Here is a 22684-nt window from a genome sequence, read left to right as displayed (position 1 = left end):
TGGCAGGTTTGTGAATAGGATAAAAATGTAAAATGGTGGCCTAGGCGTTAAATTTACCCCCATAAACATTTTGTTTACAGCCTACACGTTTAAGAAAATTGAATTAGTTGCCAGCATTTAAAGATTGGGAAATTCACATAAAAATCTAGTTCCCAGCTTCTTTCAAAAGATCAGAAGACCAGACCACACTTGACCTGCATTTGTGTGGGGAGTACCAGTGGCTAGACCTTCCCCAGTTCTTAGTGTCAGGGGCCATTCATCTCATGCTTATTCTGAGACTCTGAGCTGCTGTATTCGTTTATGTTTCTTGCCTTGGCCTATATGAATCTGTGAGTTCTTAGTGATTGCCCTCGAGACTGACCTGTTTATCTAGTCACAGTGCCTTCTACCTTGTCTTATTGACATCTTAAAGTTCTTCATTTGGGGGAATATCCGGTGCACTGTTGGATAGTTAGCATCCTTGGTTTCCAGGCACTAAATGCCACTAACATTACTTTCCCACCTCTGTCTCTCAGTGGGACAGCCCAGAGTCCTTTACATATTTTCTAAACTTCCCAGTGGGGAAATACCACAGAGCTTCCTTTCAAGACCACTATGATACACAGATGTATAGGAGCACCTTTAGAACCCTCTGAAGCCTAACTTCAGAAAAAAAGTCTGCATGACTTACTTGTTCTAGGAATGGCATCTAGTCTCTAAGCTAAGATAGTGGATGGCTGAGGACAGAGGTAGGATGGATCGAAGAGTATGTCACTCTCTTCTTGGAGTACTTCCTTCAAGGGTTCTTTTCTCTAAAAAGCTAGGAAGATGGTGTCACATATTGTCTCCTCACCATGTTGTCTCTGGAGGCTTGATGATCTTTCTTTCTTTTAGCTAGTTGACAGTTAGCTTTGTTTCTGGTTGGTTGCTCACAGAATTTGAAAACATTATCACTTTCTTAGGAACTGTTTGAAAGCACATAACACACATAGACATATATACTTACATGCCCTTTTTATCCTACAAATAACAAATGGAAAGAAGCGGGAGGGGGTCAACTCTAAAACCAGCTTCGCCATACTATCAGAACAACTTTGCTATAGGAGAGTCTCTTAGAGATCCAACACAGTCTTCTGCCTCCTTTTGTGCAATGCTAAGTAAGCCTGGAGGAGTCTAAAGTGTGCAAGCACACTTCTTTACGTAGAGAAGTGTGCTTGCATGATTACAAAAATAAAATTTAAAAAATTAAAAGAAAGCTAATACAGATAATGAACATCAAGACTATTTTGTGGTTTATGAAGGTAGTCACAGGGGTAGCATTTAATGATACCATTAGATTTCGCACTTTGCCATTAGGCAAGACTCTTTCAAGACCAGTTCAGTTAAACCAAGATCCTATTCTTCTCAGAAGTATCTGGAGATATGGCACCCTTTCTGCTCTACTTTAACAACTAAGTATGCTGAGTCAGAAATTAAGAATTGAGATTTTGAGACATTAACCAGCATGTTTCCAAACTGCTTTTATTTTAGGAATTCTACATAATTGTTACATGTACTTTTTTTCTGTTATAAATGTCTTGAAATCATACATAATATTCTACCTTGGGTTTGGGAATACTCAGTCATGCATTTAAACATCTTTATTTCTAAAGAAAAAATTTTGCTTAAGAAAAAGCCCTGTGCCTATGGAGCATTGATCACAACCTTTATGTGTGTTAAAAATTGGACAAGAATTTTCAAGTTATGAATCATTTACATTTTCTTGATTAATTATTTTGTTTTGGGGAGAAAGTGAAGGAGAGAAAAGGCATCTGAACTACCTAGTTTTAGTTATAAATGCATTACTGTGAGTTCAGCCAACATGAAATGTTTAGTTTGGATATTTCCTAATTTCTCTGTGTTATTTTATAAGATGAATTTGAATCAAAATCAAACCCATTCTACTTGTTTGTGTGGTGGCACGTGAACGATGGTCCCGCCGGGATGGGCTTAGTATTTTCTTCTTGCAAAAGTTAAAGCATGACATTTTGCCAAATTTGACAAAGGCCAATAGTTTTTTTTCCAGCTTCTTCCCGTTAAAATTAACTGGTGCTCTCGTTGGCTTCAATATTTGGAAAGTCAGTCTTGGATACTTAATAAACTTTTTTATTAAAGAGAAGGGTCTCGTTTCCTCTCCTTGCACAATATCTCCCTTGCTTTAGAATTTTGCTTTGTTTCTGCTCATGAAAGTAATCATGAGAACAACAGCATGGCACTGTGGAGTTAAAAATCATTGGTGCCCTCTGAGAGATTTCAAAAACATAATCCTACAATTACATTTATGCCTAGCAATTGCATTGAAAGTATGCTGTACTCATCAGACAAACCACCTCCAGTCTGTTTAGAATCATGGTATTTGTAAATTATTTCCCATCTCCAAGGGCCATTTATAAGGGAAAGAGAAGAGATATGAAATTTTTTTAAACAAGTCCTTTCTAGAGTTTTATGCCTGGGAATGACAACAAAGCAAAGGTCATGAGACATTTTGTGGTTCAGCCCTGACTCAGCTATTTGGTTACATAATTCACCCTGAGTGACCTTCATACTTTACATCTATAAAATGGGGTCTGTGTCATTTGTTGAAAAAAAGCTTAATGATTTTTGTGAGAAATGTTGCTGTGTTCATGTTATAGGTAGAAGGCATGGAGCAAGAATGTTTTCCTGCTCCAGCCTCCTCTCTTTCTCACTTCCCTTTGGGCAGCAATGCTATCTAAAAATCTATCAATTTAACTTTGGGAAGTATGTTTAATCAGGAAGCAATTCTATAATGTTTCCGATGTGTTCCAAGAAGTCACCTAATTTTTTTAAATCTTTAACATCTCATGAATTAAAATTTGCTTCTGTGTTTTATTTCATAAGATTTCGTGTTTGAAATTATTTGGGTAAAATATTTGTATGTCAATAGAAACAATGAAAAAAATGCTTTTAAAAATTGAAAATTGCACCCTTAGGTTTTAGGTCCTAAAGCAGCTAGAAAATTCTGAGATCTTGAGGGACTTCCTGTTAGTGAAAAGATAAAAGATATATTTTTTTCTTTTTCTCGAGTCTCCCATCATTAAAGTTTGGTTCTAACAGCAGACTCCTTCTCTTTTTCATGTGTGTTGAAAAGCAGCTACTCCCTGTATCAAAGCCATCAGCCCGAGTGAAGGATGGACGACGGGAGGCGCGACTGTGATCATCATAGGGGACAATTTCTTTGATGGGTTACAGGTCATATTCGGTACCATGCTGGTCTGGAGTGAGGTAGGTGTTGTCTGAACATTAATATCTAATAGGTTGGTCTAGTTGAGGATACTGTCTACACTTGAATTTCTAATAGAGTGTGTAGAATTTTGTAGTGCCACCCTGGGTGGGCCAGCTCTGGTCTACAGAACTCTGGGAAACCAGGAGACATGGGTTGGGTGTACCTGGAGGCACCACTGTCTACTGGAATGACTTCTGTCCTCTTGCCCTTAAGCACCAGGAGAGCTTCTGTTTTGTCATTTGTCTTCTTGGACTAGCTGTGGCGTGAAGGTCCTATTGTGTACTGGGAATGGGAAAGGAGATGCAAAGTCACAAAATATATAGGAAAAGCCCCATTCAAACTTTGACAAGGTAGTAATCGTGAATATTTGTAGACAGGGCCTGCTATAGGCCCATCTTCAAGGAACACCATTCCTATGACAGTAATAATCCAAGTGTAGGTGGTTCTTGACTTATTCAGTGACTCTTCATTCAAGAGTGAGTGATTTACCAGGGGAACCTCAAAGAACCAAAGACTTTATCCAGGCCCAGGAATTTACAGCTCACAGGCCTCCCAGTGTGTGACTGCAGCCACATGAAAATGACTTTGTTCTGTGTGCGTAGTGCTTTCTAAGCACTGTGATCATTATTTTAACCTGCCAGTTGACTTTTCTGGCAATAATCAATGTTAACTCAAGACTATAAAATGTAAACCTCACCATTATAGAGATGGCATGGAAAACTTGCCTTTGCTTTCTATATTCTGGGCCTAGATTTCTTGAATAGCATGCCCAGAGCTCTTTCTCTTTCACTTCCCCAAAGTTTAGAATAAAATCCATGCTAGGGCTATAAGGTACCACTGAGCTCATTCATCCTGCTTGCTTTACAGACAGTCGTGTGAACCACTGAACTTTTCTGGGACTTATTGTACACTAGGCTGTGTGCTCACTGCTTGATGTAGATCATCTCAATATTCCCTCTGTGCCATGGAGTAGATACTCTTAGCATGTATCTTTTCTTAATAAAGGTATTAAGGCTTAGAGATAACGCTTACAAAACCCCGAAGCAGCTGCCCAGAGCCCATGAAGCATGGCTCATACGTATGTAGCCACACAAAGAAGTCAGCAGCAGAACTGGAGCTAGAACTCTGACTTTTTACTTCCATTTCTAGCTGTCCTACCATGACGCCACTGTTCAGCCTATCTAGATACTTTGTGTTTTCTCTCTAGGTGGGCCATAGAGGTGAGCGGAGTTAAGACTGTGATAGTTGAATATGTTTATCTTTCCAACCGGAGCCTGTCCTTTTTAAGTCTTCTATGTGCACTTCTCCCTGGCAGTAACCCGCTCAGGCCAGCCCCTTGCCAGCCTGTACTGCCACTGCTTTTGTATTTCCCATGCTGCCGAGTAGCGGTATGCACTTGGCCAGAGAATCAAAGCTCTCGTAAAACTGAATCAGAGATGGGCTTTTCAGTCCACCATACTAATTGTTGTCCAAGTTGGAACATTCCCGGCATGAAAGGTGGACTGAGCTTTAGCTGACGACTGCACCCCATTCTTTGTTAGAGCCATTGGGTTGTAAAATTAGAAGCATCACATACAGGGCATGTTTTGCCGCCGGTCTGGTGCCTTCATCCCTGCTGGAGACAGCAGTCCTCACAAAGACAGCTTCTGGCAAGTTGTGGGTTATATCTTCATCCCTTTCTATCCCTCATTCTGTTGCTTATCATTGAAGTTGGGAGAGGGGAAGAATAAATATAATATGGACTTCTTGCTCTATATTACAGTAGTCAAAGTGAGGCCTGAGAACTGGCAGTAAGTCTTATTGAACCTCTGAGAATAAGGTGGGTTAGTCTGAAGCTTCCTTTAAAAGTTTATGTCGTCTTAGCCCAACATTGCATTGGTTATGGAACAAGGACTTTGATATATCAGGAAATCATTATTTGTACTCCCACCTTGTTCCCAGCCAAGGCCCTTGTGTTTTCTTTCTGTTCCTCCATATTCTTGCCCTCTTTTGGGAACAGATAAGGAAGGTTAAATTCTAATTTAGATTTATCTGAATTACTTTAAAGGATCTGTTTCCATATAACAAAATCAGTGCAAGTCATGAAACTTTGTCCTTCTTCCTCAGTCCCTCCACTGCCACTGGCTTGCATGTACCAGAAGCCTCTCCCAATGAATCTTATGAGTCCAGCTAGGATGTGAGGGTGGGGCGTGCATGCTCCTTCTTTGCCCACCTCCTCCTCCCAAACTGCTCTCATGTGTGAGCATGCCATAAATCAACTATGACTCTTTCCCCGTGGAAACCTACCAGATGGTTTCCAAAATGTAGATATTCTTTCAAAATAAGTAAATCCTCTGCAGCATTAGCAATTGGGTGTCTGAATGGAGGACTTTAATTTGGGTTGCTATTGCAATAGTCTTGACATTCAGGAAAATGAGCCTTGCAGAGGTGAACTTTTTGTAAATATTCTAAACTATATTTACATTTTCATACAGGCTATTTGAAAGACGTGATGTTCTCTCTCTTTTAGCGGAGGGAGAGAATTTGGTACTGCCTCAAATCCAAAAATCCATTGTATAATAAAGAGAAGTAGCTCACATTTACTAAGGGTTTTATCATGTGTAGGCACTTTATGGGTATTATTTTATTTGATCCTCGTGATATCCCTGTGTTAGATATATATGAGTGAAACGAGTGTCAGAGAGGTTTAAGAAACTTGCCCATTATCACACAGACTGACAGCGCTAGAGGTGGCATTTGTAATATTGTGTATGTTTTTACAGAGGAAATAAAAGCCAAAGGTACCGACAGAGAAAGTGGAGTCTTACCAAAAGGAAGAAGGACAGAAATAGGAGAGAGAACAAAACACCCATAGTAATCCAAGTATGGTAGTAGAAGTAGTAGTAATAGCAATAGTAGCAATAGTAATAGTGACTGTGGTGGTTGCTTTTAATCCCATAACGTTACATAAATGCCTTTCATTTTGGTAGAGGCAAAAAATATCAGACAGTGCTGGGGCCATTTCTCCAGGCTTCCACTGGATACAATCAGAACTCAATGCTGTGAATATTTAAGAGAGGATATCTCTGAAAGATCTGTGGAAAAAATGTGTAGAGTATGACTAATATTAGCTAACATTCACTGAGCACTTAGTGGCTGCCAGGTACTATGTGCTGAGTATTTGGCATGGCTCTCGTTCAAGCCTCGTAACATCTGTATACCATGCTGTTCTCATTTTACTGATGAGGAAATTGAGGCTTGGGAAGTTAAGTAAGCTGTTCAGTTATCGAATGGTAGAGATGGGATTTGAACCAGTCTGACTCCAGGGTTCACTTTCTTTTTCTTTTTTTTTCTTTTAAGCATAATCGTCTCTAAATCTAGAGATATGCCTTTTAATCTTTTTATTTTGAGAGAGAGTGGGGTGGGAGAGAAGCAGAGGAAGAGAGAGAGAGATAATCTTAAGCAGCCTCCACGCTCAGCATGGAGCCCAAAGGGGTGCTTGATCCTGTGACCCTGGGATCATTACTGGAGCCGAAATCAAGAGTTGGACACTCAACCAACTGAGCAACCCAGGTACCCCCAGGGCTCACCTTCTTAGCTGTCCATGATTTAGCCTACACCAAAATTGTTACCCTAGTGTTTTACCACATCAGACAAGGGTGTAATGCTCGTCATTGCCATTAATGCGTTGTACTGCAGTATGTGTGGGGAGTATCTTAACAGTTATTATCACCTTCCAGGTTAAGGTGGACTTGGGATACAGAGAGGTTAGAGCAGTCCCTTCATTTTTTAGTTGTATAGGCTTGAAGGTGGAGCCATTGGCTTCTAGGAAGGATTTTTCCCTGTGAAGAATACATGCCTTGTGTTAGGGGCAGAAGACAACCTCTTCCCTTGTCTGTGTAAGAGACCTTAGGTAAGACAGTTAACCTGTTTGGGCCTCATCTCTAGATAGGACTCCTATCTACCCAAGTTTTCATTCCCTGGCCACATGATCTCTTGAGGTTATGCCACCTCTAAGATCTGATACTTCCAATTTTAAGCAGACTTTATCTCTTCTCCATTTCCTCACTCTATAGCCCAAAGCACTCAGGGAGCAGACTGGTGGGCCAGGACAAGCAGATAACATTTTAGATTAGCAGCTGATGCTATTATTTGGAGTCTTTTTTTAGCTAAAGAATTTTAAAAAGAATGAGAGAAAATAGGGCTGGCTTAATTTCCCCTCATCTGTGCTCTTTCCCTACCAACCCAATCTTTTGCAAATGAGTAGTTCAGTTTAGCTTGCTGATTGCCCCCTGAAGGTTGGGAAAAAGAAAGGTGGCACTCCATTGCTCCTAACTCAGGGCTGCCTTCTGTGAGTTCCCAAGTTTGGGGTGAACTACATGGCTTTCTTGTGAATTTGGTTTACCATATTTGTTATTCTTCCTTATTCTTTCTACAGAGCAAAATATTATATTGATACTCTTATGCTTCTTATTCTGCCTCTACCCAAAAGACTTAACCAAAAAATTGGTCTTTGTAGTGTTTTATATATAAATCCAGGAAAATCAACAGGGTTGATGTGTGCTCATGATTAATATGTGTTGAGTTTTTTCTTTTTCTTTTTCTTTTTTTAACGTTTATTTTTTTTTTGAGACAGAGAGAGACAGAGCATGAACAGGGGAGGGGCAGAGAGAGAGGGAGACACAGAATCCAAAACAGGCTCCAGGCTCGGAGCTGTCAGCACAGAGCCCGACGCGGGGCTCGAACTCACGGACCGTGAGATCATGACCTGAGCCGAAGTGGGACACTTAACCGACTGAGCCACCCAGGCACCCTTTGAGTTTTTTCTTGATCAGAGATATACTTGGTTGTTTTTGCTTTTCCATTAACATATGATTTGGAGGAGGGGAGGGGCTCCTGCTACTGGGTTATAGAACTAATAGTCACTTTAATATCTCCTGAACTCCTCTAATTTCTTTTTTTTATGTTTATTATTTTTGAGAGAGAGAGAGAGAGAACATATACTTGCAAGCAGAGGAGGGCAGAGGGAGAGGGAGACAGAGGATCCAAAGTGGGCTCTGTACTGATAGCAGAGAGCCTGATGCGGGGCTTGAACTCAGGAACCATGAGATCATGACCTGAGCCAAAGTCAGACGCTTAGCCAACTTAGCCACCCAGGCACCCTATGAACTCCTCTAATTTCTAAGCAATGAGTACTGTTTGGCTTTCCTGTTGGTGTCTACCACTGGAATAGGTACTATGGGTGATCAAAATTAGGCTTTGTGGGATCTGATGTTTTATTTGGAATGGCAACTTGCTCCCATGAAACAAATATTTTTATAAACCAATATTAAATTTGTAGTTCAAAATTCAAGGCAAGGTTCTAGAAGGCACAGAGAGTGGTGTAGACAGAAGTAGACTGTTCAAATAACCAGTCAGGCTCCTACTATATACAGATGGATCTCTGTGCTAGGCATTTTAGGTTCTGACAATCTGTTGATTTAATCACTCAAATCTCTGGGAGAGTTTATACAGTGTAAGGTATTTAAGATACCTGTAAAGAAAGTACACAGGAGATTGGTGAGGAGCAGAAGATGGAGGGAACTTCATGTAAACAGTGATCGAAGCAAAGGTGTAGATTGCATGAGTGGCAGCAGACAAGGAGCCAGTCAGGAGGCTTGAGTATTAATTGCAGTCCTTCTATTGCTCAGTCAGACAATCTAGATTTTAGTCAGGGTTGGTCATTTGGCTTTAGTTTCCCCATCTGAAGATGAGAGGCTTAGACTAAATCCTCTTTGAAATCAGCTACAATATTGTAATTCCTTTTATCTAGAGTTTACTCTCTTGAAAGTGCCCTCAAAGAAGCACAGTGATAATGGGTAGCAAGTAGCTTCTTTTCTTCGCTATTGTGCTTTACTTTTACAACACACTGGCAATATACAAATATCATGTTTATTTGCAAAAGGATTCATTGAACTTCATCAAAACCCTTTAATTAGCCACAAAATTGGATCTCCCTATTGATATATCTTTAGTCAATATTTTTACTGTCTACACTTCAGGTTCTGGTATCTGATATAAACCTGAGCCTATACTACAACGTCGGTCTAGTTCACTTTCCAGATAGTTCTATGGAATACATCAATTATCTGGGATATCAACAGGTTCCCCATGGGAGATGAGGGAGGGAGTAGGTTTGGGAAATGCTGAGTCAAATAAATTCAACTGCTCCTTGTTCTAGGACTTTGCAAAGATTTTGAGATACTGACATGCACTGAGAACACCTAAGATAAAGTATATGACATGTCCCAAACTTTTGTGACCACAGAACCTTTTTTCAGGGACCACCTTATAGGAGGATATATTAGTCATGGATGGGTTTCATGTTAATCAAGTAAAATCATGAAATCCAGTCAAAGTGATTGGTCTGGGGTAGATGTGAGAAAATCATCTGAAATATTTGCAGAGTATTATTCAGATTAGACCAGGAATGTGTAGAGCCATTATTCTTCAATGCAGCAGGCTTTGAACATAATTTCTCTCATATTTTGCATCTGGTTTTAGTCACTGCACACTTGGCATTAGATGCCATGTGATTTTGCAGGACAGTTATATTTAAAGATTGCCGATTTTGCAGGACAGTTATATTTAAAGATTGCCAGGACCACTTAGCTCAGATGGAGAAGCCAGAGTTTCATCACTGTGTGAACCAATGAGCCTCACACAGGGGCTATGCGTTGTCTTTTTCATCTAGACAAATGTTTTCTTCAACTACATTCCTAGAGATAGGGAGAAGTCAAAAGAGACTTCTGTAGGGGCAGGGGAGGGAACCTAATGGGTGGATATAGTTGAGTAAATAAATGGCAGTTTGGGGCTGAGAAATGATTTCCTACTTTAATCCAAAAGTTGGAAAACAAGGTTTTAAATGCAGTTCCTGATGTCTTTCTTTCTTCCTATCTCTACTTTCAATTATCGTTTGTACACATAGCTCAGAGGAAGGATTGTAAATAAAAATACCATTTGCTCCTCTGTGACATTAAAGAAAGAATGGCTACAACTCATACGTGTTCCCACTGGAAGTTTCCCAGGCCTATTTGTTTGGCCTTGATTTTTACTGAACCACATGTAGAATTACAAAATTTTGAGGGCTTTGAGGAACATTTCTAGTCATCAAGTGTAGCTGTTTATTGGAAATGCAGAAAAAGAAGCTCCAAAGCCATACAGTGACTTGTCCTGGGAACACGTTAGCTACTACTTAGTGCTGGGGTTACATCCCTGTTCTCCAGACACCAACCTCACCCCCGATTCAGCTTTCTCTTGTACCAGCTTTTCTCATGATATCTCCTTAGTCTTTTAATAAACTTCCTTATATTTACCAAACCCTCCCAAATTTTATACATGATGGCACTGACACTCTAATGACTATTATTTATATCACATTTTTATGCAATACAATTCCATTCAAATCAAAAATAAAATTAAGAGGGGTGCTTGTGTGGCTCAGTTTGTTAAGCATCTGACTCTTGATTGCACCTGAGGTCATGATGTCACAGTTGTGAGATTAAGCACTGCATCAGGCTCCTTGCTGAGGGTGGAACCTGAGTAAGAATCTGTCTTCCTCTCTCTCTCTCTTCCTTTGACCCTCTCCCCCACTTAATCTCTCTCTCTCTCTCTCTCAAATAAAATTTAAAAAATAAAATTAAGAAAGGTAGAGAAAGACATGATCACAAATAATCTTTCAAAATTTCATAATGTGAATATGATATATAAATGCTGTGTCATTTATTTTACATATATTGAGGCTTACATGTATAAGTTTAATTCAAAATTGATAAAGTGCATGGATTTAAAATAATTCATGGCTTCCTACTTTTCCTGAATATATAAGTTGCCAAGTCTGTGTGCGACTTCTACTTACTGATCACCTATTAAGTAGAAGATGCTTAATGTAAAATTATACTTTATTTGTAAGGAATAAAAGGAGCAGTCTGAACCAGTTGCATTAAACTTTGAATGTGACTTTGAAGAACACCTTTCAAGCCCAAGTTATTTTATGGGGAATCATTTTGAAATGAGCCAGCATATTCAGAAAACAGATTTAAAATACTCTAATGGGATCTTTAATGTAGTTACATAGTTACAACCATGCTCACCTTATTCCTAAAAAAGCTTTAGTCCATATTTTTACTTTTAATGACTAAGGCACTTGAAATCTATCCTCTGTGTTGATAATTATGGGATGGTTAAAAACAACTTTAAGATGACATTGTCCATTAGTTGTTTGTAGTGCTTTCAGGAAGTACCCATATGTGCCTATCACTTGAAAATGGAAACCACAGAAGTGTGATGCCTCTCTAATTTTAACATAAATCAAAGACAAATTTACACCTGGCTGCAGTCATGTGACTTTTAGGAAGAAAATGGATATCTGTACAGTGTTGTGTTCATTTCATACGTGTGCTCAAAGCCAATTGCTGGAATGGCTCCCTGCTGGTCTGAACTAAAACCTTCCTCCTTATTCAACCTTACTGGCTTCCTCTTTTTTAAAACCACAACTCCTTAGTTTTGGATTCAAGCATACCCCCTTAAGGCTCTGACCTTTCTTTTCAACATCCTTGTGCACTATTCATCTTATGCTTCAGTCACACTGAGTTGTTAGTGGCTCCTTATACCCATTGTGATTTTTTTCTGCCTGTACTCTTGTCTTTCTTATGCCATTCCTTGTTCCATAATGCTCTTCCCTCCTCTCTGTGCCCAAATTCTTCTGCCCTTTAAGATCCAGTAAAATACCACTTTTTTTTCTGTGAAATCTTCCTTACAGTTCAGATATTGAATATTTTCTCTTCATCCTAAATTCCTACATGGTCTTATCATTACCATGTTAAGTTCCTTATAACTTTCTATCTTTAATTATTGTGATTTAAGGGGATGTTCTTTCCCATAAGGCAGGATCCATGCTAAATTCAGCTTAATCTCACACAATGTTTAGCACAGATCTTTACATGTCAGAGGCATTAATTTGTATAAAATACGGTTGGGTGACACCATTCATTCATTCATTCATTCGTTCATTCAGACAAATGCTTCTTATTAGCAACTGTTGTATTCAGTGATGCTTCAAAGTGTCAGTACCAGATAGATAGATTGCAGTTTAGTTTTTCTTAATGTGTGTGTGATTAGGTAGTTTATATTTAGATGTAATGTGCAATAAGGATGCACTTAAATACCTTAGTGTGAATCTGTTGGTTATGGTGAGGGTTAAGTAATAATAAAACTAACACTTTCTTTTTTTTAAAGTTTGTTTATTTATTGAGAGAGAGAGAGAGAGAGAGAGAGAGAGAGAGAAAGAGAGCATGCACACGTGTACACGGGGAAGGGGCAGAGAGGGAGAGAGAATCCCAGGCAGGTTCTGCTGACAGCAAGGAGGCAGATGCGGGGCTCGATCTCACCAGCTGAACCACGAAATCATGACCCGAGTAGAAATCAAGAGTTGGACGCTTAACCAACTATGCCACCCAGGTGCCCCAACACTAACACTTTCTAAGTGATTGGTATCAGTGAGACCTTCTCCGAAACTCATTATAAGCATTATGTCAATTAATCCTTAGATTAATTAGATTGCTAGTCCCCACCCCTGTCCTACATTTTTCTCAGATAGTGAAACTGAATGCCAGAGAGGTTGAGTGACTTTCCAAAGGTTCCACAGCTAGTAATTTGCAAAGCTTAGACTTGAACCAAAATCTGTGTTAGTCCAGGGTCATCTTTTAGCCATTCAATAAGAATGTAGTAAAACCTCACTTATCCAGAAAAACTGTTACATAACCTTACTTAAAAAAAAAAAAAAAAAAGAGGGGCGCCTGGGTGGCTCAGTCGGTTAAGCGGCCGACTTCGGCTCAGGTCATGATCTCGGGGTCCCTGAGTTCGAGCCCCGCGTCGGGCTGTGTGCTGACAGCTCAGATCCTGGAGCCTGTTTCAGATTCTGTGTCTCCCTCTCTCTGACCCTCCCCTGTTCATGCTCTGTCTCTCTCTGTTTCAAAAATAGATCAACATTAAAAAAAAAAAAAAAAGAAAGAAAGAAGAAGTAAATACAGAAAATAACACACTTAGGGGTAACCAGAGCAGTAATTTTTAATAAACTATCATCAGTTTTCCCAGGTCACAGCAAGTTAGAAGGAGCGAACTAAAGGCAGGTTGTTAGAAGCAGGCTCAGTGACAGCAGAAATGACAGCCTAATGTGAAGGGCAGAAGTGGAAAACCTAAAAAGCAGACGCAGAACTATATTACTGTGTGGCACATTAATGACTGTTCATAATGACAGTGGCCCTGAGTCATCAAGACAGAGATGGCAATTATATTCAATATATTCTCTCTAAAACAGCAAGATGGGTGTAATGCATCTTCTGAAGATTTCCAGTGAAAGCAGCTGTCGTGGCACGCTATTAAAAGGGGTTTGGCTCTGGTTTTCTGTGGAGCTCACTTCTTGAAGGGACATGTTGAATGAGGAATTACTGAATATATGTGCAAGTATCAGTGTATACAATATGCAAATGTGACCTATACCATCAAATAAAACGAATCTCTGTTTAGTAGCCTATAGCTTTGATATCCTTTTCTTAGAACTTTCAAAGACCTTAAAAAGGTGGGTTCCTTCCCTGCTACCCCATCTAACAGTCTTTTGGCTTTTATATTTTTCTTTCCTGACTCCATAGGCAAATATTCTGCCTTGCCAACCACCAGCTTTGATAACAAACATTTAGTCTCTCCCATAAATGTATCTGGATTTGCTTTTTCTTTTATATTTTAATTTTCAAACAAACAAGCAGCAACCCTGGACCCTGAGCCAGGCCCGAGTAGGGAATGATGTTCCTTCTTAACTGAATTTAGAAAAACAAACCTTGAGAAAGAGCTCATTGTGTAGTTTCAAACCACAGGGGCTGGCGTTACTGGTGTCCAGTCCTCTCCTTCTGGAATACTCTGGACCTCAGGAACTCACCAATGCTTTTCCAGCTCCCAGATGGTCAGGATGGGATCCAGTCTTTAATGGGGCCCAGTTGGCACAAGATTTACATCCTGGGAAAGAGCTAGAGAAAGTTTATTTAAAAAAGAAATTACTGAAAAATAAATAAATAAATCAACCCACAAAACCAAAGGTAGTTCAAGTATAATGTATTTATTTTAGCCTTTTTTCTCCCAAATCTGTTATTTTGAAATATGATCTTGTTGCTGTTTTGTTTTATACAATTAACTGCATTGATTTAGGGACGTAGTTAGTTTTTCGATCAGAAGAATTAGATAGTATATTTTTATGAATGCTCAATTAGGATACCAGGAAGCTTGAAATTTTTTTGGGGGGGGGGGGAGGGGAGGATTAAAGTAACAGAATTTTTCAGTGAAAAGTTTTTTGAATGGAGTAGTATTATTTCTTCTTCATAGATTCACAAGTGACTTTATTGACTCTTTACCCAAAATTATTAGTGGTAGTTAATAGCATTACAGTATTTATTCATTCAATGTTCAGCAAGTATTATTGAGGCACTATTAAAACTGGAAACATAGTAGTGAAAACAAGGAAGACAAAGTGCATATCCTCATGGGGCTTACATTCTAGTTGGGTGATGCAGACAATAAATAGGAAAATGTGTCTACATCTTTCTACTGTGATCTGTGTCTAGCTCTATGCATGAGAGAAATTTCAGACACTGCGAAGAATACTGCTGACTCTTCAAAAGCTAGGTTTTAAATCCCATATTTAACTCAGTTCCCGAGACTTTAGTTTTAAGTCTCCTCTGACATTCATACATAAAGTTTATCTTTGGGAATTCATGTGACCCAACATATTTTGTTAAACATTGGTTTAAAGTTATTTTCTTGAAAGGACAAAGGGAAACCAGAATGTTTGTGAAACAGTAAATGCCTCCACTGGCTTTCTCTCACGTTCTCTGAGAAATCATATACTGCCTTTGAGACAGGCAATTCTTGGGAATGAAACAATCTGTGTTACAAAACCCGGAGAACTCTGATTAGGGAACAAGCAGAATACACTGAGGAACTCAGGAGAAGATGGCGCCCCCTGATTTATGTTGTGTCCACTGCAGGGTAATAAGGATATAATATGGAGGTTCAGCCAGCACGGTCGCCATGCATATACACTTTTCATATTTCAGCTTCCTTTAGGAACTCCTGAAAACCATATTTTTTAAATGCCATATTTAACTATAGAAAGATAAATGTTCCAGAGTGGTGGAAAAACAAGTTTGCTTGTTTGGTCACTACTACTGTGGTGTCTCTTTAAAATCCTTAGTCAATTTGGTTTTGGAGCTTTAATTATGCTTTTATGCTACAGTTTTCTTATTTAAATGTCTGCTCTATGTCCATCACTCAGCACCCCCTGCCTATCTCAAAAGAGATGGATATTATTATCCTAATTGAGGAGGAGGGCGAATGCTGTGAGAATTATTAATACATAAATTAAAAAATTAATCTAGAAAGTGCTTTAGGGTCCCTAGAGAAGTGCTACCCAAACACAAAGCATATTTAACATTATTATAAGTACTCCCACAGAGCAGATAGGCCAGTGCAGTGTGAGATGAGTAAACTGAGGCACAGAGAGTGACAATGGGCCCATATGCAGATGGGCCAGCCTATGTTAGAACCTTGAGTGGGTAACATGTAAAGACCACTGTGCCAGACCCCACTTTAGGCTTTTTCTCGTCATGAGTATTAATTATTTCTCCGGAGAAGAAATGTTGCCTTGCCTGGTTTTTTTACCCCTCCTCTTTAAGTCTTTGCTGTTTGGACATTTTTTTTTTTTTTTTTTTTTTTTTTTTTTAGTGTTGAAAGTGATTCAGGCCCAAATGGCCAAAATATTAAGTCCTAAGGTTAGTAAGGAAAAATCACTAGTATGCTTTCTAGTAATCCCAGTTTTTTTTTTTGGCTTTGTGGCTTGGAACTTCAAGTTGCATTCATTTCATATAGTCCCATTGGTTAGAAAACATGCATAAAGGCTTATCTTGGAATTGTTCTTTCCTGTTTTGCTGAGAAATAATTCTCAGCCAGTTTCTCAACAACCAAAAAGGCTATTTTGAGTACCTACTATGTTCCCAGAACCTTTGAGGATGTAGGAGAAGCTGAGGACCGTTTCCATCCTGTCAACAGCGGAGACAGGGTGAAAATTGCACATAACAACAATTACGGAGAAACCATAAGCAGTAGTCGGGAGGGACAGTTGTGGTTGTACAATGGTGACCATCAGTCAGAAACACTTGCCACTCCTTGGGCCTATTTCTTAACTTGCCTGAAACTCATCTTCTACATTTGTGAGCCAGCTAATGCCCATCCCTGCCCCTAATGCTGCCGGACAGAAATCACTGAAGGAGCCTTGCACAACACTTGGCACGGAGTTAGATGACAGCAAAAGGCCACTGTTGCAGAAGCCACTGTCAAGGTCACCACTGTCCTCCATTTAGGTGTGAGCTAGAAGTGCTACTGGCTCTCAGAGAGGACAGTAATACTGAAGACTTGACCTTTTTACCCAGAATTCTGCAACATGTTTCCATTAATGTTTTAAAATACTGGGTACTCTCCTTTACCTACCATGTGGGTGGGACTTTTGATCCTGCAAGAGGCTTTTATAAAAACTACTTAGAGAATTGTTCTCTCCCATACTCTTCTTCTGGGCTTCCAGAAATTTCAGACTGCCTCTTTGGAGGTTTGTATCCACCTCCCGGCACCCTCCACAACCCTCCCTTTATCTGCAGAAGTGCTCCTCTTTCCTGTTTCTTTCTTTCTTTTTCTTTCTTTCTTTCTTTCTTTCTTTCTTTCTTTCTCATTTATTTATTTATAAGTTTATTTTTGAGAGAGAGAGAGAGACTGACAGAGCACAACCAGGAGAGGGGCAGAGAGAGGGAGACAGAGAATTGGATTCAGGCTCCAGGCTCTGAGCTGTCAGTGACAGAGCCCGGCGTGGGGTTTGACGCGGAGCTCGAACTCACAAGCTGTGAGATCATGACCTGAGCTGAAGTCGGAGCCTTAACCGACTGAGCCACCCAGACACCCCTCCTCTCTCCTGTTTCTTACACTTCTGTGGAGGACAGGCCCCGTCCACTTGCCCTGGGTGTGCGCTCCATCTCTCACCACAAGGGTGCTTCACCTGGCCGACCAGCACTGGACGCCTGAGCTCTAGTTCTCTGAGTCTGGAAAGAGACGATGCTCACACCAGCAGCTTGGAAGGAGCATGGTCGCTGCTGCCTCATGTCTTTGGTGTGCTGGCAGCCTCTCCTGGCATTCGTCAGAATGCCACACTTAAAAATTAGCTTTTCTGATTATAATATTAATGCACTCTTATTGTTGAGAGGTTAGAGAATTCAAAGAGGTACGCAGAGAAAAATAAAATTACCTATAACTTTGCAATCTAGTGGTAACGTCTCTGGACACTTTGATGATTTTCCTTTCAGTCTTTTTTCCACGCAGATGTATATCTACTTCTTATATGATTACATGTAATACATATTGCACAAAAACTGGTATTATTATACTTTTGATATTTAGTAATTTTTTCTCATAATAAAAGTAATACCTGTGAATGTACAAATTTATTTATTCCAGAATTATTTACATGATTATTTCCTGTGCAAGTGCATACACATACACAGATAAACACACAAAATGCACACACACACACACACACACACACACACACGATGGTGGGGGGGGGAGAGAGAGAGAAGACGAATCACATAGAATGTCATCAGTCCAGAAATAAATACTGTTAACATTTAGCGTTGTTCTTTTGTTGGCTACTTTTTTAGTGTTACTTTCTTAACCTTTTTTTCTTTCCTTTCATCTTATTCCTTCTCACAGGAGTCACAGACCTTCAGACATCCTCTTCTATTTTGCCGCTTAGATGAAATCTGAGCAGTGGTCTCATGCAGGGACCTGAGTGCTGAGCCAGTTGGATAACTCATTTTAAGAGCAATTTAGTTAGGGAATGAGAGTTAAATATTATCAGGTTAAGAACAGTGAACGCTTATGGATGGGGATTACTATGCCTAATGGAGTCAAGCCTCCTGTAGAATTCTGGCCTAATTTATGTTAAGTATTTATTCCAGAAATATTTTGGAAATATCCTGTAGGTAAAGCATTAAGTTGGATACTGTAGAAGATACAATTATGAATTAGACCTTGTCACCGATCTCAGGAACTGTATCTGATGGGAGAAATATGGGTAAGAAAATACTTATGGCACAGAGTAAAATCAGATATTAAGTGTTATAGTATAAGTGTCATAATGATATAGATTCTTATAAGTTTTTAATTATATAAATTATATATAACTCATAATTATATAAAGGTGCAGGTAACTCTGTCTCTGAATTTTAAGATCAGGTAAAACTTATTAGAAGAGAGAATATATGGTCTCAGAGAACAAGCAGAATATCAGTAGGGGAATGTTTAGGCAATAAGTAACACGAACAAAGCAAAGGTGCTAGGCAAGGCTGTGATGTGTTCCTGTGTCCACATGCCCTACCCCCAGGATGTGGAAAGGCAAAGTGGGAAGCAGCACTAGAAAGGGAAATTGGCTGTCAGGCCTTGTAGTGCCTGAATATTTTGCCAAGGAGTTTGAATTATATACTGTATGTAAAGGTGGCACGAGCATTTGAGTAAGGGAACAACATGATGAGGTTGTATTTGAAGAAGAGAATTCTGACAGAAAAAGTGGAAATAGAGAGAGACCATATAAAAGACAATTATACCATTATAATGGTGTAAGAAATGGTGACAACCAGAGCAGAAGAAAGTGGTGAAGCAAAGAGCCAGTGGAGTTCATTGGAAGAAAAATCAAAATGAGTAAAAGAAATATTGAAGGGAGAAGAAATAAAGAAGATTTACGTTTTCTATTTTGGGTGATCCAAAGGATAGCATTCCCTTAACTGAGAGGGGGAACACGGGAGCAAAAAATATACTTATAAGTAGCAAGATGATAAATTTAGCTTGTGTCACATTGAAATTGAGGTGGCAATAAGACATGTTGGGGAGATTCTGTTACTCTGTTGCTAATAAAAGTTTGGTGCTTGGCCAAAGAGATCAAAGCTACAGGTGTAGATTTAGAAGTCAGTTTAGCTGAGGTGGTTGAGCCAATGAATGAACTCAAGAAATATTAAGTAAGTAAAAAGAGAAGGAAATGTAGAACAAAATTTGTAAAATTTCAATAGTTAATAAGTTGGCAGAAAGGAAAAGTTAGCAACTGAGGAAACAATGAATAAGAGAAGAACTCTAGAAAACACTTATTTACAAGCAAAAGATACTGGTTTTCTTCCTAGTGTTTCAAATAATATTCGTTAAGCTTGCTTGACCTTCATCTGTTCTCACCCGGAATATATATCCTGCAGGGATGAGTTTTAAAAGATAGTGAATGTGAAAAGGCTTTGTAAACCAACAGACAGGCATGTCTTAGGTCTTACAATTAGTGTCACAGAAGTGAGGAAAGTAGAGACTTCCAACAAGAGAGAAAGTTGTGTCCGATGCTAGAGTTTCATAAAAATATTTATTTTTAGCTCAACTCGTTTGGTTTGCAACTTAAGGAAGTTAAGTCAAGAGTGAATCTGTTCTCTAATCACTTAGAACAGTATTTCCCAAAGTATGGAGCATGTGTCTCTGGTTGTACAGGAGACAACGTTGGATTTGACACAGACATCGAGCAGAACTGAATTACATAGTGAGAAAGTTATTATTATTATTTTTTGTCTTTTAATCCTTCAGGTTTATGTTAAGGGAAAACATCTCAGTTGGGGCAAATAAGTCTGTAATATCTAATGCAGGCTAGTCTCCCCTTTCAATAAACTCCTTCAGGTTGTCAACATTATTTAGCTAGAATATCATATTAACTTTAAAATTACCTTCCATAATACCTTCTTATTTGGGCCGGGATACCAGTTTTCCAGATGAGGTAGTGATACAGAGTTTCCTTTTAAAAGAAGCTATTTTAAACAAAAAAGTAATTGACTTTTAAAATATTAAGTACTTAATTGTATAGGTGGTATACAGAAATGGCAAAACTGAGAGAGTGGTATTCCAATGATGGGAGTTTGGAAACTTTAGGTTTATCAGAGCCCTTCCTCCTTCTGTTGCTTGGAGTGGCTGCCTTAGTTCAACCATGTTAGAACAATGTGGGAAATTATCCATCCTGGGATGGTGGTGGGGTGGTGGTGGTTGTCTTGGGCTCTAGACTTCCAGATCTATACCCTGTTCTTCCCCTAAGATGTTGGGTCAATTTTTGAAGCCAGTAGATTTTTCTAGACATTTGTGTCTTTAGCTGTTAAAATGAGAATGCTAGTTTTAAATGATTACTAGCATTTCTTCCAGCAATAAAGTCTATGATTCTTTGAGTGATTAGTAAATAAGCCTATGCTTTCAAATTGATGGAGGTTAGAAAAAATGTTTTTCCCCTGTAAACCATCAATATCATGTGTCAATGCCAGAGGCTGTTTGCAGACTAACATCCACGGCAAGGAAAACATCAACAAATTCATTCTTCAATGATAATTCATATTCTACCTCATTTGTGAAGGATAGTTATTTCAGGAAGGAATCTCTGCTTTAGTTAGGGCAATTGATTAAAGTTGAAAGTGAAATCGTAAATGAAAGTCTGTGTCAATTTCCTGAGCCTACTGCTTAATGCCAACACCTCACTCTTAAGTCAGTAGTTTCACTGCAGTCCTATGTAATCAATTCAGAAAGCCCATGAACTTGGTTCCTTGGCGTAGCAGCTCATAAGTTATAAGTCCTTATACTTAAAAAAGATGTTTCTATTCATCTATTTATTAATATCTTTCCATCTTTTAAAATTTATTTCCCCTGAAAGGGAAGGCAGATGAAGTGTTTTCTAACTGGCTGAAAGTTCTAAGTATTCTTGTGAATTAGTGTAACTCTACATCCCAAGTAACTCTTAAAAATGGAAGCATACCACCTGTTTGGAATATAGCAATATGGCGACTTCCATAATCAAAAACATAGCCAAGGACCAGGCAGCAAGTGAAAAATGAATATAGCATGGGGATAGAAAAAAACACCCACACAGTCTTGGAATCTGAAAAAAATGAGTTTGTTACTTCCTTTAACAATGAATCATAGAGAAAAAAAATTTGTCTCTAGGTAGGAAGTGTTTGTTGCTGCCATCTTTTGCACTGCATCAGTGTCAGGTTTTGCTCTAACTTGGCTAACAAGGGTTATCTTTGGGCAAGCAACTTAGTCATTTTAGGATTGTGTTTGCACATCTGAAAAAAAAGGGATAATGATAACAATAATTTGGTCATTATTCTGACCAAATTAGTGTCTGCATGTAAGTTCCTCAGCAGCGTAGTAGATACCTCCTAGATACCCACCAAGTGTTGATTCCCAGCATTGCAGAAACGCTATTGACTAGTTGAGATTCAATATGCACTTGATTTTGAAAGTTCATCTTTTACTGCCCTTCAGAGGCTCTTTCCTTCTTCTATGCTCTATACATTAGTAAACTTGATTTCCTGATTTTGATGCTTACAGATTAGAAGACCAGATTAGAAGGTGTAAAGGACACGAGGAGAAAAAAGACAAGAAACTGAACAAAATAGAAATAATTTAAAAATCACAGCTATCCAGGGCCATTTAGTGAGGGGAAAACAGTCCCTCATGCCTCAGTAGTCACTCAGTAGGCTTTTCTATTTTACAGCAAGATATGATATGAAGTATTCCAAATGATGATCTTGATTTACCAAGATTAAATTCAAGTGTATATACTCTGCTGATTTTAGAAAAAATACAATGACTTTGAAAGAAATTAAATATAAAAAGGACAAAATTTTAAGTAAATAATTTTTTGTATGTTTTTCCGATTGAAACTTTAGTCATTCAAAACTCTTAGCCATAGATATGAACTAGGTCTCTAGGCGTTCCACAGAAGCATGATCTTAACTGAAATATCTTCTCTGTGTCTTCAGCAAATAAACCAGGGCTTCACACATTCTGTGGAAAAGGATAGGCATTTCTTTTTCTTTTCTTTTTTTTTTTTAAGTTTATTTATTTTGAGAGAGAGAGCATGAGTGGGAGAGGGGCAGAGAGAGAGAGAGAGAGAAAGAACCCCAAGCAGGCTCCATGCTGTTAGCACAGAGCCGTATGTGGGCTCGATATCACAAACTGCAAGGTCGTGACCTGAGCAGAGATCAAGAGTCTGATGCTTATCTGACTGAGCCACCCAGGTGCCCTGGAGTAGACATTTCTAAATACTAAGTTAAAATGATTTTTATGCAGATGGCCTTTGTTTGTGTTTCAAGAATGAGCATTTGACAGAAATTACTTGTGGACTTTCACAGTAGCAACTTTCTCAGATTCTTTTCCCTAGGACTTGGTGTTAGGACAGTTTACCCGGGTGGGACCCAGGGGCTGACACCTTGATTCTTATAGTGTCACATGTGGTTCTTTCATAGTGTT

At 39.0% G+C, this 22684-nt stretch overlaps 1 protein-coding gene across 11 annotated transcripts in view; it reads left to right on the top strand.

Annotated features, from left to right (window-relative positions):
- EBF1 (EBF transcription factor 1) overlaps positions 1-22684 on the top strand; it is a 390763-nt gene that overhangs the window by 286504 nt on the left and 81575 nt on the right. For 6 of the 11 annotated variants that reach the window (XM_040443447.1, XM_040443429.1, XM_040443441.1 and 3 more), the window contains exon 9: positions 3131-3261. In XM_040443447.1, coding sequence (XP_040299381.1) covers positions 3131-3261 — 131 coding nt within the window. Of the gene's footprint in view, positions 1-3127; positions 3262-22684 lie in introns of all 11 variants that reach the window. The other 5 variants (XM_040443445.1, XM_040443421.1, XM_040443442.1 and 2 more) reach the window with 1 other exon arrangement.

This window comes from Herpailurus yagouaroundi, unplaced genomic scaffold, assembly GCF_014898765.1.
Source record: "Herpailurus yagouaroundi ecotype Mexico unplaced genomic scaffold, PumYag 29, whole genome shotgun sequence".
In the NCBI taxonomy this organism is placed as follows: domain Eukaryota; kingdom Metazoa; phylum Chordata; class Mammalia; order Carnivora; family Felidae; genus Herpailurus; species Herpailurus yagouaroundi.
This window is presented reverse-complemented; position numbering and strand designations above follow the sequence as displayed.